General features: G+C 43.0%; 1 protein-coding gene across 17 annotated transcripts in view; it reads left to right on the top strand.

The window, feature by feature from the left end:
- nrxn1a (neurexin 1a) overlaps positions 1–15,140 on the top strand; it is a 61,542-nt gene that overhangs the window by 27,381 nt on the left and 19,021 nt on the right. For 7 of the 17 annotated variants that reach the window (XM_031844225.1, XM_031844234.1, XM_031844230.1 and 4 more), the window contains 10 exons: positions 553–854; positions 1,944–1,967; positions 3,923–4,084; positions 5,973–6,044; positions 6,366–6,590; positions 7,272–7,419; positions 8,248–8,378; positions 9,480–9,732; positions 13,327–13,530; positions 14,600–14,626. In XM_031844225.1, the coding sequence (XP_031700085.1) occupies positions 553–854; positions 1,944–1,967; positions 3,923–4,084; positions 5,973–6,044; positions 6,366–6,590; positions 7,272–7,419; positions 8,248–8,378; positions 9,480–9,732; positions 13,327–13,530; positions 14,600–14,626 (1,548 nt within the window). The remainder of the gene's footprint in view (positions 1–552; positions 855–1,943; positions 1,968–3,922; positions 4,085–5,972; positions 6,045–6,365; positions 6,591–7,271; positions 7,420–8,247; positions 8,379–9,479; positions 9,733–13,326; positions 13,531–14,599; positions 14,627–15,140) is intronic. The other 10 variants (XM_031844241.1, XM_031844240.1, XM_031844236.1 and 7 more) reach the window with 3 other exon arrangements.

Here is a 15,140-nt window from a genome sequence, read left to right as displayed (position 1 = left end):
CACACATTCTTGCTTTTAATGAACATCACGAAATGAGCCATGTTGTCAAACAAGACCGCATCACTTCCGACTGCCAGCACAGCTGTTCTCTCAAAAGGGAGGATGGCAGGTTTCATAACGAGTTTGGAACGCTACAGACTCACGACTGTCTCTCTCGAATCCACACTGTTTAATCTCCAACCCACATGAGTGATCAAAGCTTGTTTACACACCACTCCATGTACGATTAGAGGTATGGAAGGAAGTGTTTCTTCCAAGTGCTGGCATCAGTGCGGCTTTGCTTGACAATAACAACATTTTCAGCATCTTGAACAATATGTTTTGTACTGCACATCCAAATCAAATTTAACCAGGCCCAGCAGAGCTTTGTTTTACTCGGCTGGCTCGTATGAACACCCACCATTTTATCGTCTTCGAGCAGTGTGGGAAGAAGCAATGTAGCTTGGATGTTGTAGTCATCATTATAATAATGTTAAACAAGAGTCTAATGGCTCCACACGTCTTTGTTCTTCCTCCCTGTTTCCCTCTTCCACCTCTCCCTTTCTGTCTCAGCTCGCGAGGAGTACGTTGCCACCTTCAAGGGCTCTGAGTTCTTCTGCTACGACTTGTCGCCCAACCCCATCCAGTCGAGCAGCGATGAAATCACACTATCCTTCAAGACGCTGCAACGCAACGGCCTGATGCTTCACACCGGCAAGTCAGCCGACTACGTCAACCTAGCACTGAAGAACGGAGCCGTGTCGCTTGTCATCAACCTCGGCTCCGGGGCCTTCGAGGCCTTGGTGGAGCCCGTCAACGGCAAGTTCAACGACAACTCCTGGCACGACGTCAAGGTCACCCGCAACCTGAGACAGGTAACCAGACAGACAGGAGGTGGAGGAGGGAGCGACCGAGCAAACGGGAGGGGCGAGGAGATATGAAAGGATATTGATAAGCCTTGAAGAAGAAAGATGCGAAGCGTCATAGGGAGGGACAAAAAAAGATAGCAAGTCGTAGATTAAGGAATGGATGGAAGCATGCTTGGATTTCAGTTAGTTATGAAATGATTGTAAATCAGTGGAAGATTATTGACAACAATTAGCTTGTTTCTGCTCGTCTATTATGCGGATTTCCTGATTTCCTTGTTTTTTATAATTGTACATTTTATATATTTGGGTTTTGGACTTTTTGTTGGACTGAACAAGAATTTTAAAAACTTGAGCTCGAGCAAACTGATGGGCATTTTTGTCTGTTTTCCATTTTTACTGACTAAATTATTCTTATTTTAATTTATTAGTGAAAATGGAAACGGTTGTTAGCTGCAATGTTGTTCATAATTCCTTGTTAAATAGTTTCAGTGTGTGTCTGACTTTGGTGAACCACAGTGATTGCTGCAGATGTTTCAGGGGCAGTGGGCAGCAGAAAAAGACTTTAGTCCGCAGCAAGAAACTAATCAATGTAGAAGCTACGGTCAGTGGTCTGTTGTCCATCCGCAGTGATGCTGTGGTAGGAAGAAAATACCTGAGGTTTTGGTCTTAGTTTACAGTGGGTTAACCACCAGACCAGCACTGCTTTCAGCTCTAGGTGAGTGATCTTTCAATCGTGTGTGTGTATATGTGTGTGTGTGTGTGTGTGAGTGAGTGAGTGAATGAGAGAGAGTGAACTAGAGAACTATGAGGTTCAATAGCACTCAGGTGCTTGTAACCCACCTGTGCCCTGCCTCTACCGTTTGCCTGTTTGTACTACTAACTTGACTACTAACTTTACTAACCTGCTAGTGAAACTAACTAACCACCATCCATGGAATGATTCATTCTACTAACCTAACCTGTGCCCTTCTCCTAGCGAAACCACTCCAACCAACCTACTAACCACACCAGAGGCCTTCTAGCTTTCCTTTTTTTGTTCCCGAAGTTGTTCTGTTCACAGTTTTTTGCTTTCCTTTCTCCCCCTCTCCTACAAAGCACTCAGGCATTGGACACGCTATGGTAAACAAACTCCATTGTTCGGTAGATATCATTCTAATTGTTTCTTAGTTTGGGTTTGCCCCGTGTCTATTTCCTTTTTGAACCATAGACTTCAAAACTAAACCACTAAAAGGATAAATGCGGTTGGTAATCTTTTACGCTTAAAAAGCCCCCCCCCTCTCCTTGCCAACCACTTTTTTTTCTTTAAATCCCCCCCTCCCCCCTTCTCTACTGTTTTTTTCACCCCATCTCTCTGTGACTGACATGTAGGCGTGTACTGATTGGCTCATCCCTCACCTGCACGCAAATGGCGAGCCCCCCTTCCTGCATGGCGTGACTTAGAAGCCCTTCCCCTCTCTGATTGGTCCATAAAATGGATAGAGAGTTCCCTCCTCCCTCCTCTTTTTTTCTTTCTTTTTCTTTGTTTGGATTTTCAGTCCTCCACTCTGCCACTGCATGTTCTCCATGGTGCCACTGATTCATCCTGTCCTCGGTTTTTGTATCTACTGTGTCCTCTTTGCCAGTGGTTGCATGCAGAAGAGAGAGGAACAGGCTGCATGTTTATTTATATATATATGTACATATATATATTTATTTATATGTATGTGCGTATGTGTACGTGTGGAATGAGCCCTAACCCATCTAACACCTGTGTGTGTACATCAATATGTCTGTGTTCGTTCATGTGACATATCATTCGGAATCACTGAACTAACAAACCCCCCTACAGACCACAAACTAACCAACTAACACCATCATCACAACTCACCCTAACAACACAACAAACATTACATCATCGCAACTACTAACAGCATTGGAACCATTAACCCTAACCTCAGTAACCCAACACAGCTTGGCCTGACACAAGTAGCACTACTGCGGCTGCCAGCAGTGCAACAACTAACATCTACTAACAAGCAAATAGTACTAACACCTACTGAAAAGCACGAAGAAGCCTGCGGAGACTTTACTAACACTTGACTGGCTGGGCGAGTTTGCCCGGCAATGATAAGCACCGTCAGTGAGAGAAGACACTGTAGATGGAAAGTAAACACTCACAACCTTTATGGGCAGTTGAACATGGTCATTAATGTACTGTAGAATATTAGGGTAATAACATACCACTAACTCTGACGCATTTATGTGACAGGGTTGGGGAACAAGTGTAAGCTAAAAGCCCCATGCCGGCTATTATACAGCAGAATAGGCTGGTTAGATTATAAGAGTACCAGCATCAGGTTCACTTTAGGTGGAGCATTAAGGAAAGTTGTTAGTATATTAGGAAGTAAATCTACATCTTCTACTTTTAAGATAAAATAGCTTAGAGTCTGCGGCAGACACATAAGGAGGAAAACTTTTAATGTAAAGGTGCATTCGCGGACATAGAGGATGTAGATAGCCTTTTGATAGTCGGTTTTGGGAAGTCAGTGCAATGCAGGGACAGAATGACAGACTTGTTTTGTACTTTGGGTGTGAAGAGTCACAGTCCACCAGTGGTGGCACTGAAGATTTGGAGATCAGTGAATCTTTGTTAATCACTTACAGGATCTAGTTTTTTGTTCTAACCAATAGACTTAGACAGATTGAAGCAGGCAGACCACATGGTCTGATTCCTGTTGGAGTACACAAGTGGTAGAAGGTGCTACAGAGTGTTTTACTAACTGTGGGCAGAGTGAGCGAGTGGCATTCAGCAGTAAATAGCAACATATTTCCAATGTCAGTAATACAAGCAAAGGCGAGAGGCAGCATCACTCGATTACACCACACATTTAGCACTGATCCACACCAAAACAAAGTCCCAACAGCACAACTAGCCAATTCCCCCAAACCAATCAGGCCTTCTTCCCACCACAATGCATACACATTGGTTACCAGAGTAACGGGGGCTAATTTGGCTGGTCAGCGCCGAGCTAGCGCTTAGCGCTGCCTTTGGTGTGAGTATATAGCGTGTCCTTTCCCTGTGCTTTGTTGTGTAGGTGACCATCTCTGTGGACGGCATCCTGACCACCACGGGCTACACCCAAGAGGACTACACCATGCTGGGCTCTGACGACTTCTTCTACGTGGGAGGGAGCCCCAGCACCGCCGACCTGCCCGGTTCTCCAGTCAGCAATAACTTCATGGGCTGTCTCAAAGAGGTGGGATGTTTGCATGATGAACGCATGTGTGTTTTTTCCAGTATACTGCAATAAGGCAAATGTTTGCAAACTTACATATAGATGAGTCAAACTGTTTTATATCAGAATATTAACTACAATTTGCTCAGAATTATTTAATTAGACTGAATTTAGACTGAATGAGCTGCTGATATAATCTGCATGTGATCATTTCTTCACAATGTAATTCCACTGAAAGACATTGAGTAAAAATATTTAATTAGTTCATACAATCATGCTGCACAGATTTTTTATACTCTTAAGTTTTAAGAAACTCATATCTTCTTTTTCTCTTACTTTCTTACTTTATTTCTTCCTTCCTTCCCTTTCTGTCACACATCACGCCAACATTCTACACACATTATCTTATAAAGATAACACGCACACACATACACAGAAATGCGTCCATTTGGCACACACACACATGGACACACGCCCTCCCCAGCATCAGAGAGAATCAGTGATGAGTGTCGTTGAGGGAGTAGATACAGCACTAAGCACTATCATGCTAATTAGCTACACCACAGAGATGCTCCATCCATCCGCTGTGCTTGAAATGGGCTACAACACTGCAACAACAAAAACTCACATGACACACTGACGAGAACACACTGATACACTTACACATACGTATAAGCTCGATTTTAGCGCGCACAGACGTGTGCATGTGCGTACATGTGCTGAAATGCACAATTACCCCCACCAAAGCACACCGACAAAAATATTCAAGCAAAATAAACACACAAATGCACACACGGCACCTGATACAACAACAAAACTTACAAATACATTGTCACCCCCATTATATACACACACACACACAGCCGGAGTCTCCCTTTCAGTTAAACAGACTCACGCAGAGGCATAAACAAACAACCAAACAAGCCGACAGATGATGTGCTAAACAGAGAGCTATCTGTATCGGTGGTGAATGCGCGCTCTGTGTTGCTTCATTAAGACTGATGGCATTTAAACGAGGCTGCCGCTGTCATAGTGAACCCTCCACTGACACATTTACATATTTAATACGATGATATGATAATCCATGTGAGCAAATTAAGATGTATGCAGTGAATCATGCGCATGAGCGATCGCGGCTGTAACAATTTTGTGCATTTGGTGCGGCGCAGGCACACTCACGCGCGCATGCTAACACCATTTTGCACACTTGCAGCACTTTTAGTGAAGAATCGCACTCATTGCCGTACACGCAGATACGAAAGCACATGATATACAAAAAAAAATTCAAAACAGACGTGAAAAGCCAATACAGAGAGGAAATGTTGTGATGTTGCCGAGTTGCTCACAGGTCATAGAAAGAGGTCTGGATTAATAAAGCCGAGCCTGTCTGCGCCCATCTCTCTCGACATCAAAATGCTCAGCACAAGCACACTCGTTACACTCTATGCTGCTCAGTCAGAGAGCGTACTGTGTCAGGGAAAGGAAAGAGAGACAAACAGAAAAGGGCAGAGGAGAGAGAGTAGAAGCGATCCTGCTAGCGGCAGGAACGAATAGGAGTTAAGATGAGGCTGGAGTGGCTCGCTGCTTTAAAGGTTGTCACTTTCATATAAAAACACTTATATGTTTTCTGAGTTGAAAGATTAATGGATGTCTGGTCATATGTTAGGTGTCTTGTTCCCTCTTTATCTTTTCAGCATTCTCTTCTTTTCTGACTTCTGAAAAGGTTGATCAAAGTGTGTCTTGTTGTTCTTGCTTGCTAAAAAGGTTAAATAAAGAAAAATGACAAAATTCCAAATCTGTGCCACAACATTTATATACAGTACGGTACGTTTAAGAAAATAAAGGCTTGTTTTTTATTTAATCCAAAGGTGAATAAATGTGTCATTCTTTTCCCTTCAATCCCCTCAAGGTGGTGTACAAGAACAATGATGTACGGTTGGAGCTGTCTAGACTGGCTAAACAGGGAGACCCAAAGATGAAGGTGTGTACTTTCAACATTATGTACAACATTATCCTCTTTTACACAGAACACAGAGATTATTTTGTATCACAGCCTCCTGTCAGGCCCTGTGATATTTGTAATGTAGGAATTTTAAGTAAATGGGATTATGTTTTTGAGAGGTAGCCCCAAGCTTTTGTCTTTTAGTCCATTTACACCTGGAAGCAACTGGCTTCATTTCAATCCCAGGCTACAAAGGAACCATTTTGGTCTTGATGTTCACATGGGCATCAGTTTAACGAGCCACTTTTATGAAGGCTTGAACCCCTAAACATTCATTTATTTTTCCTCTTCCTGCCCCAGGTAAGTGGGGTGGTGTCCTTTAAGTGCGAGAGTGTGGCCACGCTGGACCCCGTGACCTTTGACACCCCCGAGTCCTTTGTGGCACTGAGCAAGTGGTCAGCGAAGAAGGCCGGATCGATCTCGTTCGACTTCAGGACCACGGAGCCAAACGGGTTGATGCTTTTCAGCCATGGCAAACCCCGGCAGCAGGAACGCAAGGACCCACGCACGCCTCCTACACTCAAGGTGAAAATATATATATATCTTTTTTAAACACCCAGGAAAACTTAAAACTAAAATAAACATGACTAACTGTCCACAGCCTGGACTTAGACACAGGGATTCTTTGAGCTAAATGCTAACAACGTCAGCATTGTTCACAATGACAATGCTAGCATGCTGATGTTATGATGTTCATCGTCTTAGTTTGGCGTGTTAGTATTCCAACATTTGCTAATTAGCACTAAACCCAAAGTCCAGCTGAGGCTGATGGGACTGTCATTAGTTTAGCAGGTATTTGACCATGAATATCTGTACAAAATTGAATAGCATTTTGTATTATTGTTGTCAAATTTGGCTATTGAAAGCAAAAACGTATGTGATTTCACTCCGTGCAAAAAAAATCCAGAATGGTAGATGTAAAAAATGATGCATTTAATCATCCTCTCCTATACACCATTAATTCCTGATTGTCCCTGAAATGTTAAAATCCCAATTCCTCACGAGTCAAATGTAGTTTAAAAAAAAAAAGCATACTAGTCTTTGCTAAAATCGAATGGGGTTGCTCAAAGAACCTGATTATAAATGGTTAGACTCCAGCCCCAATCACCTTATTGTAACTTGCAGCAAAAATTTGCATTTTTATTGCTAGCCATCAACATGTCTGCTTGTTGCAGAATATTAATACCTTGTCTGTTTGACTTGCAGGTGGATTTTTTTGCCATTGAGATGCTGGATGGTCACCTGTACCTGCTGCTGGACATGGGCTCGGGAACCACCAAGACCAAGGCTATGGACAGAAAGGTCAACGACGGAGAATGGTATCATGTGGACTTCCAGAGGGACGGACGCTCAGGTACACTCGCAGCTCTCTCAGCTCTGACGGTAACCCTGACCACAGAGGGTGATAAGGAGGAGGTGGAGGATGATGAGTAGGCGGGTTTCTGCTTCAGCCTTTTATAGTAAGCACGAGGCTAGCGAGGCCATGCGGCTGCTGCCACCCGTCTGCTGCCTGTATTTGATTCAAACTGGGTTGTAAGGGTTCTATGCGGACCAGTTTTAACACAATTGATATACAGTATCACTTTTATTGTAATGTGGTATTAGGATAACACTGAGACTATGATTAAAGCAGTTGGGAGCCTCTTCTTTATGCTTCCTGTGGGGCGATGCATAAAACATACTCACACAATACCTATTGTTGTTTCTTCTTACATGTATTCTATCCTGGTCCTTTGAACACATGAGCCAAATGTACAACACCAGGATTTTAAATGTTTGTCATCGTATAATTATATTTTTCATGCCAGTATTAATTACCGTCTAGAAACCCGCAGTAGCAGCAGCTGACAGTCCTTTCTTTGAGGATCTTGTTCGTTTACTGTAACTGTTGCAATGTCTAAAAAGAGATGATTAATCATTCATTGGTGACAAAATGTTGGACGTAGCACTTTTAACCCTGTATGGACTTAGAGGAGCTGACCGATGACTATGGCCAGTTTCATTCCATTGCTTCTGATTAAAGAAGTAATGAGTGGTGGTGATGTTGAAGGAGGAGTAGAAAGATGAGGGGGAAGGGTGATGATGATAAAGATGATGATGGTAGTCATAATGGCGGTGGTGGTGATGAGGATGTTCACACTGAAGGTCATAATGATTGCTGATGTTGTTTTGACGTCTCCAGGAACCATCTCGGTGAACAGTGTGAGAACAGCGTACACGGCTCCGGGTGACAGCGAGATCCTGGACCTGGATGAGACTTTGTACCTCGGAGGACTACCGGAAGAACGTGCTGGACTCATTTTCCCTACAGAGGTGTGTGTGTGTGTGTGTGTGTGTGTGTGTGTGTTGATGATGTGTGTCTGCAGTACAAAATACTTAGGTCCATAGCATAGAGCTGCTGCAGCAAACAGTCAATTAATTCACTAATCACTCGACAGAAAACTAACCGTTCAAGTTATTTTCCAAGCTTCTGGTTCCGGATTCTGAAATGGTGGAATTTGCTGTTTTTGTCTGTTATAGTAAATTGAGCATTTTGGAATTTTGGACTGTTGGTTGAGCTCTAGAAGATGTGAGATGCATTTTCACTGTCTTTGTTTTTATGGAGCAAACGATGATCAATCAATTAGGGAAATAATGGCCAGATTAATGAAATAATCCTTAGTTGCAGTTTGATATACTTTCCGTGGTAAGGCACTCTAACCCTCTATATTAAATTAGTCTAACTTTGTTACCATCATCTGTTCTTTTAGATTAAATTATATTATATTAGATTTATTCAACCATGTTGTGCTCTTCTGCCATTGAGATATCCAATTTGTCTTTGATGTTTGTTTCTTTTCTTTAAGTTGATTGTTTCTTTTATGATATGGTTTTGCGACCTTTCTTATTATTATTGACAACTATCGTGAATACCACTGTTCAAGAGTGCAGACGAGGATTAATTGATTGATCATTCGATCAACTGAAAATTAATCTGCAGCTATTTTAATAATCCTTGAATACATTTTTTAGGCAAAAATGTCATCAGATGACATCACCTTGTGCTCGAGGATATTGTGATACCTTTTTTTATTGTTTTCAATTTATTTATATAGATAGAACAATTAATTGATTAATCGGGGAAATGATTGTCCGATTAATCGCAAAAAAAAGAAATGCAATATTTGTAGTAAATTTTGTTACTAATAATAGTTACACTGAAGTAGAAATATAATTAATTTAGGAGTACAAGTAAGCTCTCAGGGTGAAAGTGTGACACAAAAGTCAAGAAATAGCTGGCAGTTCTAGCTTTTAACTGTGCTTTGAAGAAGCTACTTGATTTACTATGGCTTCATTTTACCACCAAATGCTGAAACAAATAGTGCTGAAATTCCTTCATGTGAAACTACTCAACACTGGCGACATCTTCCTCAGGTGTGGACGGCTCTGTTGAATTACGGTTACGTTGGCTGCATCAGAGACCTGTTTGTGGACGGGCAGAGCAAAGACATCCGGCGGTTGGCCGAGGCCCAGAGAGCGGTGGGGGTAAAGCCCTCGTGCTCGAGAGAGCCGCCCAAACAGTGCCTGTCCAACCCCTGCCAGCACAACGGCATCTGCAGGGAGGGGTGGAATCGCTACGTCTGCGACTGCTCTGGGACGGGATACCTGGGACGCGCCTGTGAGAGAGGTGAGGATGACGTGGCGGGAGGGCGCGGAGGAAAAGGACGAGAATAACACTTTGGCAGCTTGTATAGTAATTTGGAATAAATGCTCGAGTCACATTTTCACAATAGAGATGAGTAAAACTGGCTAATTACAGTCACCATCCAGCAACATTTTATGAAAAATCAATAATATGTCATGAAGCAAAATACAGTCATAATGACAACTTTGTCATTCGCTTTTTGGCTCGAGAACATTGAGTAATACCAAAGAGATGAGCGACGGAAGACAGATGGTATGGTGTGAAAAGTTTTAAAGTCAGAAATAACTCCATCAATCACTGAAAATATATTAAGATCATCAGTTATATTGGGCGATAAAACCTTTATTCATTATACCTTTAAGTCGTGCTTTTTTTTCCTTTAAAAGGTCAATCCTGATCCAGATTACATCACTTAGTACTTACTCTGATGCGTGCTAAAAAGGTACCCTCACACAGATTTATGGCAGATAAAAATGTGGCTAAACTATTCAAATACAAATTCTTGCAGATTGAGTTTAGGTAAGTTCGTCCTTGGTGATGGAGAACAGGAAGGTGAAAATGAAAAGGAAAGTGGCAGGTAGAAAGTAGGTACTTTAGAGAAATGTGGATATCAAAAGAAAAAGGGCAAGGACAAAACAAGCCTGCTTGTACAACAACAACAACAAAATAATCATATATTCTGTCATTGACAAAAACACACATATTCTGTATGAAAGTGACAATAGTAAGATGGAGGAAGGTAAGGGAGAAGATCAAAAGGGGGTAATGGAGAAGAGATGGGAGGTAGCAGAGCTGCAGACAGGTCTATTGGACTGCTATGGATGTAGAGACTGGGAATCGATGGGAGAGGAAATGTGCAGAAAGCAGGGGAGCAGGAGCTGTGACCGAGGAGGGTGGAACCACTGGGCCGGAACCGCCATATGACAGCAGGTGAGGCGATGAGGAGGAATGGGAGATGGGAGTAGAGAGTCTGACGGATAAAGAGAGAAAGAGAGAGAGAGAGAGAGAGAGAGTTATGAGAAAAGGTATGAATTCAGTCCGAGAGAAATTGAACGTAGGAAAGATTGGCAGAGGGGACTGATACAGGCCTGTTGAAAGAAGCGAGATGGAGTCAGACAAGGAGAAGAGAAGAAATGTTGTTTGTGCCACAACTGCTGACGCGTCTCAAGTGATGATTGTACTATCATCTAACGGGAGATATAGACACACGCACGCACGCACACTTTCTGAAAGGTGTTGATATGAAAATGTTTTATTTCGGAGGACAAACATCCACAGTGTATGTTTATCATAGCAATGCACCCTCTCTCTCTCTCTCTCTCTCTCTCTCTCTCTTTCTCTTAGCTCTGTCCTCCCTTCCTCTGTCTTTTTTCATCCCTCTCTGTGTGCATTGAGGGGTCACTAACTGGTGGTTCAGTGGATTAAAGGAAGCACAGATGGAGAAGCAGATGGAGAGAGTGATTGGCCGTGTTTACGCCTTCTACCTGCGGTTTTTCTCCCTCCCTTTTTTTCTCCTCCCTCCTTCTCTCTCTCTCTCTCTCTCCTTTGTACCCTCTCTCTCGCTTCTTTAATGAACAAAGATGGTCGCCACGCTCTGGCTCCAAGATGGATTTTTATTTTGTAAAGATCACACACACATATTTCTAGCGACACATTTGTGCAACACATTTTCAGCTCTTTCCTCCTGCTCACTTGCTGTTCACACTGGTGGGTTACCTTTTTTTTTTTTTTTATTGCTTGTCCTGCTTTCCCTATGGAAGCCCACTCCTGCCAAGAAAATAAAACAATGGATGAATTGTATGAAAACTTCATCTGAATCTTTCAGTTGTAAAAGTTTGAGTCTTCCTTTTCAGTACGATATAGCAAATATTTCTACACTCTTTCATTGTTCACAGTAAATTCAATTCTCCATCTCCAAATAGTTCTGGATAACCCGATGTCAATATACAGTTGACCTTTACACATCCCTCTTTTAACTAAAGTTCATATTGCTCCCAAATAATTCAGCTTTTCTAAAGATTGACAAAAAATAAAAAAAATGCGAGCTAATAATAAGTCAGTCAAAATGATGGTTTTAAATTTAAATGATAGATAATAATCAAAAATATGTGTTTTTAGGTAAATATTATGGGGCTGAGTACCACAGGGTAATCTAAAAACAGAGAAAAGTCTTGATAGATTTAAATAAATGGGGCCCGTTTTAAAAACAGCAGAACTAATATCAATACATCCAAGTTCCCTGAAAGAATTTAAGGTAATATGGAGTGAGTAATTGATTTTTTTGTGCGTGAAGTGTCTTATCCTTTCACTACTTATTCTGTTTATGGCACATCTGGTGTGTGCTCCAGGTGTTAAATGATGCGACTGTATGCAACACGGCCTGTGTGCATTGCACTTTGTCTTCCTTTTTTTTCCTCGCATAAATGGGCTTCTGTACTTCCTCCTCACCAACCCTCCCTGCTCTATCTGCCTGGTATTTGTTCAGGTGCCGTGGTGAGGAAAATTTAGTCAGCCATCAGAAATCTGTGCACGTGTGTGTGTTTAGTGTGCTTGGGCGGGTGTGTGTGTGACTGTTAGTTATGTTATCTGTGATATAACAGGCCAACCACCTCCTTTTTTTCCCTCAAGTTAATGAGGGTTCATTTACATTTTAGCCACGAGCTCTTCTGCCTCCTCCCCCTCCTTTCTCTCTGTCTTACTCTGTCCCTATTTTCTCCCCCCCGCTCTCACTTTACTAAACCCTCCTCTGTTCACACTTAAATTCACTCACTTATTCTGACATGCACGCACAAACACATACGCACACTATCTCTCTCTTTCCCTCCTTCTCGAGCCCATCAGTATTCATGAGGCCTCCCTCTCTTCCTGTTCTCTTGTTTTTGCCCTGGCTCCAACTGTCTCCCACGGAAACAGGGAGAGCGAAAGGGAAAGAAAAAGCGAGGGAGGAGTGGAATAGAGAGATATAAGAAGAAGGGACGAAGGACTGGGAAATAAAGACACAGAGACATGGAGAGAGTGTGTTTAGCTGTGTATGTAATTGGCCAATAAAAAATAGGGTTCTCAGAAGTAAACAGTTTAGTGGTTGGGGATTGGCCCCAGCAGGTAGCAGGGAGAGAAGATTATGAATATGTAAATGAGTATGCAAAAGCCATTAAAGCGGGATCACCTGAGCTTGTTACATTATGACTCCAGGGTCTGGGATGTCAGCGACGGTGGCTAACACACTCAACGGCGTGCATTCTGATTCGACCGGATAACGGGGCCGGCCAACCAGCTGCCGCTATTTTTACATCTTCTTCTGTGAGGGAGTGATGATGAATTAAGGATGAAAACTGATGGGGGAACAAGGACCACGCCGCAAAATACTTCGTCATATTTAAATCTGATTCACTCAACGGCAAATTTCCTTTGTCTCCTCCCACCTCATGTGTTTTCTCCTTGTCAATCTTATGTGTCCACCCACCTCGCTCTACTCCACCGTCATCTCCGTCTTCCTCCGCTTTTCTTTCACTTTTTTTTTTTTTTTTAACCGTCCGTTCATTCCCTTTCTGTTCCCCCTCTGTGCGTCTTGTACAGATGCGACTATCCTGTCGTACGACGGCAGCAAGTTTATGAAGGTGCAGCTGCCTGTGGCGATGCACACCGAGGCGGAGGACGTCTCGCTGCGCTTTCGCTCCCAGCGGGCCTATGGCGTTCTCATGGCAACTACATCCCGTAACTCCGCAGACACCCTTCGCCTGGAGCTGGACGGGGGCCGAGTCCGCCTCACTGTCAACCTAGGTACACACATGCACACAATTATGTGGATTCTCCAACGTAGTTTGATTACCTGCCAGGGGAATGCAGCTGATACTGGCCTCTTGGCTATTTCTTGCATAGGAATGTCATTAAATGTTGATTGATATGATATAATCCCTGGAAAGTAGGTACACTTTCTATAGGTATTTAAGCTGTATGGCACATACAGGTTATCTTTGAATACACACACAAACATACGCTATTGAAGGTTAGTGGCATTGTTTTTGCGTTGAACAGAGGGTCAAGCCTCAAGCTGCATTCTCTGCTCACTCCCAGTGGACCTGTGCATCCCTAACACTTTCAACAATCAATGCAGATACTCACAGACTGTACACTCAATTAGTAAAACTCCACACATAATCACAACTGCTAAACACATTTCCAGATTCACTCGTTCACAGTCGCACACTTTTACATGAATTCAATACATGCTAACACACATAGACTAACAGAGGGGTGCATGAGTTGGTCTCTGGTTGTCTGCAGCCGCGTCTTTTCTGTGGTTGACGCCACACGACACACCAAGGCATCATGGGTAAATGAAGAACAAAACGATGTATAATAATGGGGCAAAATCTTTATGAGATTTATGCTCTGGATGGGCGACAAAAATTATGGGATGTGTTCGATGTCATCAGACAAACCGACACGCATGACCCATCTCAGTCTCCTGATGCTTTTCTATTGGTGACTGAAACTGTCGCTCAGGCCAGAGCAGCCAATCAGCACACTGCTCATGCTGGGACACACCGCTCTCCTCAACATGTTACTGTTTAATGTAAAGATCTTGATCCTGATTTCACTCTTCATTGGCCGAACTTCAAAGTCTCAGAAATTGCATTTTTGCAACACACTGTTGTAAGAAAATACACGGTCCAGCTTGAGGTCCTGTGACGAAGGAGAGTGTGTGTTTTCTCAGCAGTGTGTGCGGGTGTGTGCGTGTTTGTATATATATATATGCGTGCAGGGTGTGTCGATGTGTGCGTCCCCAGGGGCGTGGAGAGTATCTGTATGTGTGCAGCATTAACCCTCTGCTCTGCTCTCCCTCCAGACTGTATCAGGATAAACTGTACAGCCAGTAAGTGATCCTCCATCTCACCTAACCCCTCCCCTCTTCCTCCTCAGTGTGTGTGTGTGTGTGTGTGTGTGTGTGTGTGTGTGTGTGTGTGTGTGTGTGTGTTAGACAGGGGAGGTGCACATATGCGTGTTTGTGGTTTGTGTCTGCATGTTCAGCTACACCACAGGAGTGATGCGATTTTTGCTGAGGGCCAGGGTTTTCCAGGTCGGCCATTTTAGCAAGGAAGGATAGACGGAAGAGAAGACGGTGGGAGTTGAAGGGAGGAGAAGAGAGAAAAAAAGAAAGAGAAGAAGAGGGACAAAAAAACGAGGTTGAGGAGTTTAGGTATAATAAGGTGTTGTTGGGTAGTGTGACTGGTGGATGAATGCAACTAAAAGCTGCAGGGTAATTCCGTCTCTTTCATGCCAGAGACAAAACACATGTTATCCCTCTGTACCTCTCTGTCGCACCTTCATCCCGACGTCTGTCTGGTTGCTTTCTTTGTTTCCTTGTTGTTCCTCTCTAAACGGTACAT

This window comes from Anarrhichthys ocellatus, unplaced genomic scaffold, assembly GCF_004355925.1.
Source record: "Anarrhichthys ocellatus isolate YVR2014 unplaced genomic scaffold, GSC_Weel_1.0 scaffold4, whole genome shotgun sequence".
In the NCBI taxonomy this organism is placed as follows: Eukaryota; Metazoa; Chordata; class Actinopteri; order Perciformes; family Anarhichadidae; genus Anarrhichthys; species Anarrhichthys ocellatus.
Note: the sequence above shows the minus strand (reverse complement) of the source record. Positions and strands in the feature narration are given on the sequence as shown.